The sequence below is a fragment of the Thamnophis elegans genome, chromosome 2 (genome assembly GCF_009769535.1).
Source record: "Thamnophis elegans isolate rThaEle1 chromosome 2, rThaEle1.pri, whole genome shotgun sequence".
Taxonomy (NCBI): Eukaryota; Metazoa; Chordata; class Lepidosauria; order Squamata; family Colubridae; genus Thamnophis; species Thamnophis elegans.
Genome location: NC_045542.1, coordinates 121,734,526 through 121,746,342, shown reverse-complemented (window position 1 = coordinate 121,746,342; position 11,817 = coordinate 121,734,526). Strand labels below are relative to the sequence as shown.

Here is an 11,817-nt window from a genome sequence, read left to right as displayed (position 1 = left end):
ACCAAGCTACCAAAGAAGACCTCAGCTTGGTTGTCACATTTCTTATGCTACTTCAGTGAAAGCTTCAGAAGTCCACATATGCATGGACATCAATTGGTCTCTCTTTCATTTTATCAGCAAATGTTTGGGGCTCTTGTCCTATTAAAATGCATCAATTTTATTTATATCATATAGCATTATTTGTCATTGTTATTATTTGCATATGTAGCCGCTTTCTCCAAAAGTCACCTGCCAAAGGTGGTGACTCTGGCCCAGTCATTCTGTCTCAGCCAAACCCACTTCACAGGATTATTGTGGTGGTAAAAATAGGAGGAGGAAGGAGTATTATCTAGGTTCATTGCCTTGAGTTAATTACGATGTAATAAAGACAAGATAAATATCTAATAACAAAATTGGAAGTGATCTTGGAGGTCTTCTAGTCTAACCCCCTACCCAAGTAGGAGACCCTATACCTGTCCAGAAAAAAAATGGCTGTCCAGTCTCCAGTGATGGAGCACCCACAACTTCTGAAGGCAAGCTGCTCCACTAATTAATTGTTCTAAGTGTCAGGAAATTCCTCCTTAATTCTAGGTTGGATCTATCTTTGATAAATTTCCAGCTATTACTTCTTGTCTTGCCCTCAGGTGCATGACATTATAAATACAGGCACATGATAAACCCATATTATTTAATCTCTAAAAAGAAGTGACAAGACTGTGGAATTAGTCTATTGCATGCACGCATGCACGCACACATGCACACACGCACTCAAATAAAAACATTGCTTACTATGTCCAGTGTTGCTTAAAATAAAGAATTCATTTCATCTGACAATTGTTCAGTTAAATATATAAAGGACTGTTATATAGCAGAACTTGTATATAGAGCATGTATATTATTTTTTGAGAACTTTCGAAGTATTTACATGAAGTGTCTCTTTTTAAAGTATTGGTTTTAAATCCATATGAAATAGCTATTTGTGATATTTAGACTGTAATGGCAATTTCACCTTCCTTGACCACCATCTTATCTTGAAAACATATTGATAATCATGTACACGTGAAAGGCAGAGAAATGTCTTGAAAATCACTTGAATCTATTCCTTATAGCAGCTGGTGAAAACATTAGGTTATTCATTCATTGATAAATAACACAAAACCTCAAAGTTTTGTTTCAAACAAATCAGACAAGTTTATTTTGAACAATTCAATGTTTGGTTCAAGAGAATTTAACAAAAAGTTAATATAACTTTTAATCAGGATTTGGCCAAAGTCATCCAAAATCTGTATGTAGACTTTTACTGCCGCTTTTAAAAAATACTTAAGATTGAATAAATTTATTTGAAAAGATTTGTAAAGAATAGTGAAGCCTTCACTGTAGAAAAATGAGACATGAAAATAAAGGATTTTGTAAAAGTCCAGAATATCATGAAATATACAATGAAGAAACTGGATGTCACAATCTGATATGGTTGTATAGCACATTCATATTTGTGTGTTTTCTAGATTGCAACTTTTTTCAAATTGAAATAGCAAATCTCCCGTATACAAATGAGTAGAGAAAAAGCATCTCTGAACTGAACATAGAAATCTTTCCAGATGAAAACAGAGGGACATCACTCACACAGCCCTTTGTTACCCAAATGAAACCTTGTCCTGCTTTCTGTAAAATTCAAGATTTTATATGGAGAGAATTTACATGGTAATGAGAGAACTGTGGAGTATTGTCTAGCAAACTGTCAATTACTGCAAATTTACAGATAGGAGGACACCATAAAAAAGAAGTTGCAAATAGTATCATTTATTGGTTCTATTTTGCTCTTCGGATCTCAGGAATGTCCTGCTTGGGATTTGCTCATAACAATTGTTGACATATACACACAGGCATTTCCCTCATCTTATCTTATTTCCTGAAGCAATTCTTTTCTAGCAACCCTTCGCGAAGTGAGGTCAGCTCACAACTGTCAGAATTTTAACATGCGCACAAATTTCAGATCCCTGACATCAATGAAAGGAGGCAGGAGCAACACAGTACATCACATATATTACCTCACAACTATTTGCATAATTGGTCCAGAGGCAGCTCTCTATAAGAAGGGAAGAAGACTTAATCTACCCAAAGGAACTCAGGAGCACTTCTGGTGGATGTCATCTGCGATTCAAGGGAGGAAGGCAACTTTGAAGCTGAAACGTGTAAGTAGCTACAGAAAAATAGTGAGCCGACGCAATTCTTCCACAACCTGAGCCAAGGATTAAAGCACCTGGAAGGAAGGTAATAAATTCCATTTACTTTCCCTCTGCAGGCTGTCTTGCCTATTAAACTTTTCCTTTCTTATATGAACACCTCACAGATTTATCTAGTTGTGTACAGCTGTTATTCAATTGTTCTGAGTAGTTAAGAAAGCAGGCTATTTACTGGATTGGAAAAATATACCTTCCAAATTTAATCTTGTAACACTTTCAATCTGAAGATGTATGGAAATGACAGTCTCTCTCCCTCTCCCTCCTTCCCTCCCTCTCTGTCTCTCTTTATCTCTTCTCTTTAAAAGGATAAATGTTAATTGTTTGCTCACAACACAGAATCAGATAGACCTTAAAAATTGCAACTACTGTTAACTTTGCCAGCAAAGTTAAAATGTGTTTTAAGTCATTTAGTTACATGTTCACAAAAGGACAGCTTTTCTCTCATTTTCAAATGTTCTGAAAACATTAGAATCTATTTGACTGACGTAAAAAACACTGAGCGGTTTTAATGAAAATTGAAATTAAGCCATGTGGATTTAAAGCATCATTTGGCAGCACAGTATGATACAAGCATTGTATTCATGTTGTAATAATTCTGTACAGGTATTCTACTTCAAATATAAGCATTGAAAAGAAATGGTGTATATAACATGACACAGAACTTGTTCTGATGTATTGATACAAAGTTTATATAGCCTATTCACATCTTTAATGTGAATAGGTTTCAGATAAACCACATGCGTAAAGAAGAATAAACCAGACTGTTTTCTCATACTATAGTCGTTATCTTTGCTCAGAGAGGACCATCAAATTCATATGAAGATCTTTAAGCAAACCTAAGTGAGCTTGCAGAAAATTAAAGTGATAAGTAATCATTCCCAGGGATATTTTCATTAGAAGTGAATAAAAATAGAAGAGCTTTCATGTGTCTCCTCAACACACCACTTCTCCCCAAGTGATTAGGAATGCTGCATTTTCTACACTTTTTAAAAAACCTGTTTTCTCTACATTCTGCCCATAGGATCTTGCTTTGCCATGTCCATCTCCATTTGGCGGCGGCTGCTGTTTCTATTCCTGATTTTTACTAGTGTGTGTGTCAACTTGGGGCAGCAATTTCCAGAAGAAGATGAGAATGGTGAAAAGAGTCTCTTTGATGATCTCTCCCCAGAGGCAGAGAGCCTCATCTTAAGTTCCATTTTCGGAAAAGCAGAAGATGCAAAAGAGCATCTGGATAAAGGTAAATATAAATGTGAGAACTTCTAGGGTTACATAACTGATGAAGTTACTTTCTTGTTCTTGTTTTTGTTTACATGCACAATTTCTGTCCAGAAAAGTCTTCATAGTATTTTTCCCCCTTTAAAGCAGGGGGGGGGGGGAAGCGGGGAGAGACAACTGTTAAAATATAAGGTACATTTTTCTTGGTTGCTAAGACGGAGAAAAGTTGTGCTATATCTTAAAGCAAATTTGGAATCCTAAGTATTTCAGTTGCATGTTGGTGGAGGTTTTGAGAGTTGTAATTCAACATCTACGGAGAATGCCAATTTTGGGAAGGCTAGACCAGTCTTTCTGGAAAAAAAAAGATATTTTATTTTCTACCACACCCAACATTCAAATAAACATGCCAATATTATAATTTTAAATTTTAATATTTGGCCCTTCCTAGCGGTGTTGGGAAAGAGCTCCGAAGAACAGCTAATATTCAGGAAAGTCAAGATTCAGCTGACTAGATTGTTTATTGATTTTTTTTTAATGGTAATAGTGGTGTAGTGCTTTTCACTACACTCTCTGGGATGCAACAGGGTAGCTTATTCGGCACAGGTCAGACTGTGCTAAGTGACATGTATATCTCTGCTTTCTAAAAGAAATAGGCAGCTGAGGCTTTGATGCAATACCCAGAAAGGTACAATTTCTGCTTCCCAACATTTCTCAACATCTCTACACAGGGCTCCCTCTACCTTATGGATGGGCCAATTGTCATAAATTTTTAGGATTGATCAGGCAAAATCCAGAACCCAAAGGCCTTCACGTGAACCATATTCACCATTACTTTTCTCCCAAATGTAACAAAAATAGAAAGACATCAGGTTTTTTTTAAAGCTTTATTTTTTCCAGTCTGATAACCAAGCAAGCAGAACCCAGCTGATGCCTATGACAGACCTATAATTCTTCCTCTTTGTCTCCATCCATTGTCTGCCTTCAAAGGAAAAGAGAATGCGGACAAGTTTAATGACTTAATTGTGCTATCATTCTGGGATTAATTAGATCCCTGTCAGCAATGCTTTTGCCTCTGATAACATGACACTGCTCCTGTCTTAAAATGCAATTGCTATTAAATTCTCCAGTGACTTAATTAAAGATTCCAATCAAAACTTAGCTGGACATCCTTCCCCTCTGGTGTCTTTAGATCCTTTAGATCCTACAGGTTGTCTGTGCAGGACAGACAGATCCTATAGTGGCTCCATGCCAGGTTCACTTAGATGATCTTGAATCACCTGGGTATCTTTTACAGCCTGCGTTTTGCTTCTATCTTTCTTATTTTTCTCCCTTTCCAATTTCTTTACAACCAATGTCATGCCAGCTTCTTAATCAATTCAAGCTCCAGCTGCCCCCGGTGTGAACTTGAATTGACTAAGAAGGTTTTCTTTTGTGTCTGAAAAAAACTTGTTTTGGTTATTTTACCAGACTGTTGCTATTACCTACAAGTTTGCCTGGGAAGTCATATGACCGAATGGCAGATAGGGCAGGTCTGTCATACTGACTGATTATACTGATAATGGAGTTGATGGCACATCAAAGGATGGCAAATATATCCAAAGAACTCTATGCATACTGTATGTTTGAATCTCCTTTCTGATTCTCTATCTAAATGGAGGAAGGCATTCTTTTTATAAACAGCCATGTTTAAAATGATGTTCCTGCAGAACAACATTTTGTGAGGAATGTCAGAAAATTGTTCCTTGCCATTAGAATATACAAAGTTGTATTTCTTGTGCCTGTAGCCAAACCTCTGTGTGAATAGTTTTAACACTTATTATAAGACCATGCTTGACGAATGTATGGAATCTCACATGAGAACTGCACATTATGTTAATGTCAGTGTGTTACTGATACTGAAGGAGTTCAACATTAATACTGATATCTCAAGCCAATACTTCAAAGGAATTCTTCTTCCACTTTCCCAAATATCTATCTAATCAATCATTTTGAGTAATGTTCTTTGGTCTCACATTTCAGTCAAATATTGGAGAAGGTATTTGTGATATTTCTTGAGTTCTTGAAATTGGAATCCGTTTTCAAGGAAATCTACTCATAGGTCTATGGACACCTGTCTGTGTCCAATGATGGGCAGCTACAATTCAATACTTCAAAGTCCCAAAGCCCACCTGCCCAAGAAGTAAAGGCAATTGTAAACTGGGAGGAGCAACCTGGGGGAGGAGAGGGCCTGAGGAGTGCAGGGAACATTCTGGTAAATTCCCAAAAGTGCTTTTTTTTTTCAAGAGGCAATTGAGCTTTCTTGTTTTTTCTTTGAAGATGATTTATTTCTCATCTAAGAGAAACTGAAGAAGTGAAACATCTTCAAAGACAAACAAGAAAGTCCAGTTGCCTCTTGGAAAAAAAAGCATCTTTGGGACAACCATGACTAGGAACTTCCATAGACATTCTGGTAAACTGGTATTTAATACCAGTTTGCTAGTATGGCAGCCATTTTGGAAGTGAACAAGCCCCATTACAATAGCCATTTCACAAAGATACCCATAACATATTCTCGAAGATCTTGTCAGCTCCATGAAATAAAGAATCTTATTCTTACATCTATTCACTTATTTATAATACACCTTCAAATATTGTAATTTTTAAACCCTTGTTTTGACCATGCTCTTTTTTTTAACCAATTTTGCCTAACTCTTCCTGAGTCAAACTGAGTAATTATAACTTGCAACAAGAACAACAATTTGCCAATTTCCAAATGAGCAGTAATATGAAGCCTTTCTTTGTACAGAGCCGGGTGCCTCTCAACTGGATTGGTTCACCAAAAGGCAGCACCCTGGAAAGAGGATGGTAGTGGATATGGAGAAGAGGCAGCATCCTGGCAGAAGATCTCTCTCGGATCAAATCCTCAGCATTCCAAGCAGCCAGCTAGCTTATCTGAATGAATTATCCAAAAGGCAACATCCGGGCAAGAGGTACTTGCCTTACAACAAGCGACAGCACCCTGGCAAGCAAGGTTGGGATGATGAGACTGAGAATGAGGAAATCTTAGAGAAGCGGCAGCATCCAGGCAAGAGGTATCTGGGTTCACAGACCCCAGACAATAATATTCTCTGTGACCCCCAGGAGTCCTCTGAATGCAGCAAAGGTAGCCTGCTGCTAGAGTTGCTAGATAAGATAAGCAAAGCCCACAGTGAAGAGAAAAGGCAACACCCTGGAAGAAGCTCTTTGTTGGATGGTGAAATAGAAGCAGAGGAATGAGAAACATTGTTTGTGTGTCTGTGTCTGTGTGTTTGTTGTATTCATTGTTTCATTCTTCTGGATGATTTCTGAATGACTTCCTCATCTCCTTCTGCTTGCTGATTTCTCTGCAGGTAATTCTTTATAAGGAATATAACACAGAATGGTGGAATACCATAATCCAGATTTAGCAGTCCATGGGCATGTGGATTTCATTTTAAAGAAAAGACTGAAGTGTTTCCTTGAGTGACAGATAGTTGGGTTTGATACTTGTGTAAAATGAACTTACTCATAAAAAGCCATACTAATGTACCGTTTTCCCCCCAACTGTGCATGGGCCAATGATAAATACACAGAGAAGGTGGGGATTGTCATACTAGGAGACTAATTAGAGCTAATCTTGCTGCTCACTTCTGGTGCACCAGCAGCAAAGAGTCATGCTTCCTATTCAAGTCTGAATATTCTCCCATTACATATATGAATTAAATTACAAATGGAGAACTGTAATTCAGCAAGGATTGTGTAGAAGATCATGGTTATTATAATTCACGTCTGTAATGGGAATTATTTGGTCTACACTCTTAATTGTAAAAGATAAATGATTATAACAAAGTTACTTTGAAGCAGGACCTTTCCAGGTACTTAATAAATCGGAAGTGAATAAAAGAAAGGAAGAGTTCACAATCAGATACTTGTCACAAAGACAATATTGAGTATGTACTGCAGATCCACTGGAATATTGTGGTTAGTATCCACTGCAATAATCCACCCATTTACAATATGGATGGATTAAAGAAGGAATCAACACAATGGCTTTTTAGATATTACCTATTCACCATGAAGATCAAAATCATATTATCAGGCCTGTTTGGTTGCATTGCTTAAATCAGATCTTCCTAGTCTGCTGTGGTTGAAATGAGTTGAAGTATAATTCTCATTGTTCTCAATCTACATATCTATGCTAGTTGACTCTTTATAGTCCAACACATTTGCAGACCTTCAGGAGGTCTTGAGGAGGGCTCACATATGATTTAGGATCACCAAGGTGTGGATGTCATAATCTCTGGAGGATGAGCACTATAGGCTTTTGTAGTAGCTGGAGTTGGAAACTTCCTATGGCTATCTTAGTCCTTGTACTAAGAATGATCTCTGGACCCTTAGACTTGAGTGATCCTTTTCTAAATTAAGTTATTATTAATTAAGCAGAAACACAAAAAGATTTGAAGATATGGATGGAGCGAATTAGCAATAGACAATAGAATATCAATTGCTTATATTATCCATTTAGTTCTGGAATGAGAAATGAACAGTGTCTTTTTTTTAAAAAAAAGAAACTTATTCCACATGTATCAGTAATCCAACTGTGGAAGGACAGAGGACCTATGGCTAATATTTGATATTCTCCAACTATCATAATGTATATTATTTGTTTCCATATTGATAGAATATACCTCTCTATGTAGCAATGTGGTCTTCAAATTATAGTTTCCAGTGACAGTATTTTCCATTCTGATACCTTCTAAGTTGGGGGAGGCTGTGAAATTACCAGGTACCAAGTTGTGATAATATAAGAAGTTTCTCTATGCTCATTGCTAAGGTGGAGCAAATGGAAGTCCAATGGAGTGGAAATGTACACTGAGAAAGATGTCTGATTTAGCAATTAAACTTTTCCTATTATTGCAAGAATCAGTATGAAAAATCTATAGCCAAGAATTCCTGGTTCCAGCTAGATTCGAATAAAGTGGAAGTAAATCTTTCAATTCAAACTAAAGATTGGTAACAGCAACAATGAAAATTTAAAAGAGGAATTAGTAGACATCTTCATCTTATTGTGTGGATTTTATTTAAAAATGTGGGAAACTGCTTACCATGCTCAGAAGAAATGTATTCACTTTCTGTGAATTAAAAGTGTTTACTTGCCAAATAAAATTATAGTGTTCCAAATCAGCTTTCGTTTTGATTGTACAGAAAGAAAGTAAATAAACAATGTACCAAATTAAAATTGACTTCGAGACTGAAAAGGATGAACTCAATATAACAAGGGGACAAACTTGATATTTTAAATCAAAACTTGTGTATGACATGATTATATATTTCTATACAATATTAATCAAATGTTCATATGGAAAGCTGTTTTGTGCAAAAATAGATTTCTGTTTGAAATCTTTTTGATACAAGTTTAAAAAATACAACACAAACAAATGTAGCATCTTTGCAGTACTGGGGCTGAAACATTTAATGGGCATCAGATAATAGTGATATTCCTACTCTCCGTCCTGCAAACATTTAACTGAATTAGTTGACATAAGATTCATAGATTCTAATTAACAGTTTAGCAAGTGTTCTAAAAAAGTGTTCTGACTAAACCATATGAAGAAAGATTGCAGGATTTGGGTTTGGCTAGTCTAGAGAAAATCAGGACTAGGGGGGACATGATAACAGAATTCCAGTATTTGAGGGGCTGCCACAAAGAAGAGAGAGTCAAATTATTCTCCAAAGCAATAGAGGGCAGGACAAGAAACAATGGATGGAAATTACTCAAGGAGAGAAGTAACCTGGAATTAAGGAGAAACTTCCTAACAGTGAGGACAATTAACCAATGGAACAGTTTGACTTCAGAAGTTGTGGGTGCTTCATGACTCGAGGTTTTAAAGAAACAACAACATTTGTCTGAAATAGTGTAGGATCTCCTGCTTCAGCAGGGGGCTACACTAGAAGATCTCCAAGGTCCCTTCCAGCTCTATTCTCATTTTGAAATCTGCATGTTGTAAGCAATGCACACTGGTAACCTATTTATACAATCTGGGAGAAGCAGGTAGGGAATCCCTGCTATTGTGTCATCATCACAGAAGGACACTCACTTAGACTGCTATAACATGTAGACTAGATTATTGCTGCCCCAATAAATCTACTGAATCCATTCCAATATATAATTAAACAACTTTTGAACTTGTGCTTAACATAATCAATGAGCAAGATAAAAGCAAAAAACATTCAAAATCAACATAATCACAATATGATATTCCATATGTTTAACCGCACAAAATTTAGTCACAGTAATACTAGCATTAGACTATAAAATACGAACTCTATATAATAAATATATGTTAATCCTGAATATTGATGCAAATGAAACAAAATAAGAAAAATCTGTATGTCTCCAAGGAAATAACCATAAGCAGTATGTAGGCAATGGTTTGAATCTCTTTTGATCTACATGAACAAACCTGTTCCACTAAGGGATTTTTTGTGTACCTGTTGGTAGGAATTTTGATGATGACATGTTACACTGGATCTGAAAGAGAGAGAGATCTGGGGAATCCATCTTCTTTCTGGCAGCTTGCTAGCTGCTATGATGGACCCATCATGCTGGGAACTCCATAATTTTTTGGAGGGTCCCATACTTTGTAGCACATGCCACAGGGATGGCACTTTCCTGGGTATTTTAGATGAAATGCTACACAAGGTGTGTGGTGTGGGCATCATTTAGGTTTCTCAGTGAATCTGGATGCAGTCCCAATCAATCAGATATCCCAAATGCTTCCCATTGTATCTAGAGGCCAGAATAATTTCCATTACATTTTTTTCCCTGCCATTCCAATTTCAAGCATATGTTGCAGGGGAGATTCTTCATGCACCACAGTGATCTACAGAACACAGGATGACTCTTATAATGCAGATAATTCCAGATGAAGGACTGACAGGAAAGGCTCAATAAACTTTGAGTACAATTATCTGAAAGGTCATCTAGAAGATATAGTTGAAAGCCACACTGAAATTTTCTCCTCAATTCTGGCTCGGAGTTCCCTGGGTGATTCTGCAGTCCTCTTGTATACAGTGCCTTTTCTTTAAGAGGGGTTGAGCAGTCTGTCTCTCCTTCAAAGAAGAGGCATGAGGAATTGCAGATGCAGGAGCTCTGGAAAGGAAAACGCTGGAATAGAAATGTTAGGGGGGGGAGACATTCTTATGGAGAAACACACTGAGACAAATGCTACAAGAGGCAACTGTTTGTTTGTTTGTTTGTTTGTTTAGCACTAGCACTTAGACTTATATACCACTCCACAGTGTATTACAGCATTCTTTGAGTGGTTTACAACATGAGTATAGTACCCCCAACAATTTCACTCCTCATTTTACTGACGTTGGAAGGATGGGAGGCTGAGTCAACCTTGAACCTGTCAGAATCAAATTTCTGGCAGTGGGCAGAGTAAGCCTGCATTACTACATTCTAATCACCATGCTACCATGCCTCTTTATATCCCATCTATTCATATCCTATCTTTATTATTTTTAGATGTAACTCAGGGCAGTGAACATATCCAACACTCCTTGCTCCTCCTATTTTCCCACAAGAACAATCCACTGAGTTGGGTTGGGCTGAGAGAGAATGACTGGCCCAAAGTCACCCAACTTTTTTTCACGGCTAAGGTAAGACTTAAATTCATGGTCCCTGCTTTCTGGCCTAGTGCCTTAACTACTAGACCAAACCGGCTCTTATTTCAATTATTTTGTTGATAAGGGACACATACCTTCACTCTTGTTGTAGTACCTAATTCATTTTCTCAGTTTGACCAGGTGAGCTAGGATGATGAGACAACTACATGAATGCTTGTGTGCCACTGTGCAGGTGGAATCAGTAACAAAATCCATGGAGGCACACTCCCAAATTTTCAGAGAGAAATTCAGAGGCTGGAACAAGTCAGCTGATTTTCCAGAAATAGACTTTGCTTGTTAAATGCTAAGAGATGTCCTTAATATCTACTCTGACACTTGACTACCAAAACTGACTACCTGGGTTTTAATGCTTCCCAATGTCCAGCAGTTCTATTGCCATGGCAGGGCTATAACATTTCTTATTTAAAGGAAGAGACATATATGAATGATCATTGTGAAACAGATGACCCACATCAAATGTGCAAGGCAAAATAATATTCTCTGGGGCCTCCCTGGAGAGCATCCATCCAAGCCTTTGCATAAACACTATTATTGTTGCACTTCAATCTCTTCTAGCAGAGCAACAGTCTATCTTTCTCAGTCTGTCCTAATCTTTCAATAGGGTCTCTTTTACCTGGGAAGAGCTAAAGTTGCATACATATTCTCATACATATGAGAATTTATGTACGTCATATGGAAATTAAAATGGGAG

At 37.2% G+C, this 11,817-nt stretch overlaps 1 protein-coding gene across 1 annotated transcript; it reads left to right on the top strand.

Moving 5' to 3' along the window:
• Positions 1–1,922: 1,922 nt before the first annotated feature.
• Positions 1,923–8,581, top strand: TRH (thyrotropin releasing hormone). Its single transcript, XM_032211246.1, has 3 exons — positions 1,923–2,250; positions 3,244–3,459; positions 6,223–8,581. The coding sequence occupies exons 2-3, from the start codon at positions 3,258–3,260 to the stop codon at positions 6,690–6,692; spliced, it is 672 nt and encodes a 223-aa protein (XP_032067137.1). The 5' UTR covers positions 1,923–2,250; positions 3,244–3,257; the 3' UTR covers positions 6,693–8,581.
• Positions 8,582–11,817: the final 3,236 nt, after the last annotated feature.

What these genes read in the sequence shown, in the direction of transcription:
- TRH (XM_032211246.1), top strand. Translation starts at nt 3,258, where the DNA reads ATGTCCATCTCCATTTGGCGGCGGCTGCTGTTTCTATTCCTGATTTTT. An exon ending in AAAAGAGCATCTGGATAAAG is followed by an intron (nt 3,460 to 6,222) that starts GTAAATATAAAT and finishes TTCTTTGTACAG; the next exon opens with AGCCGGGTGCCTCTCAACTG.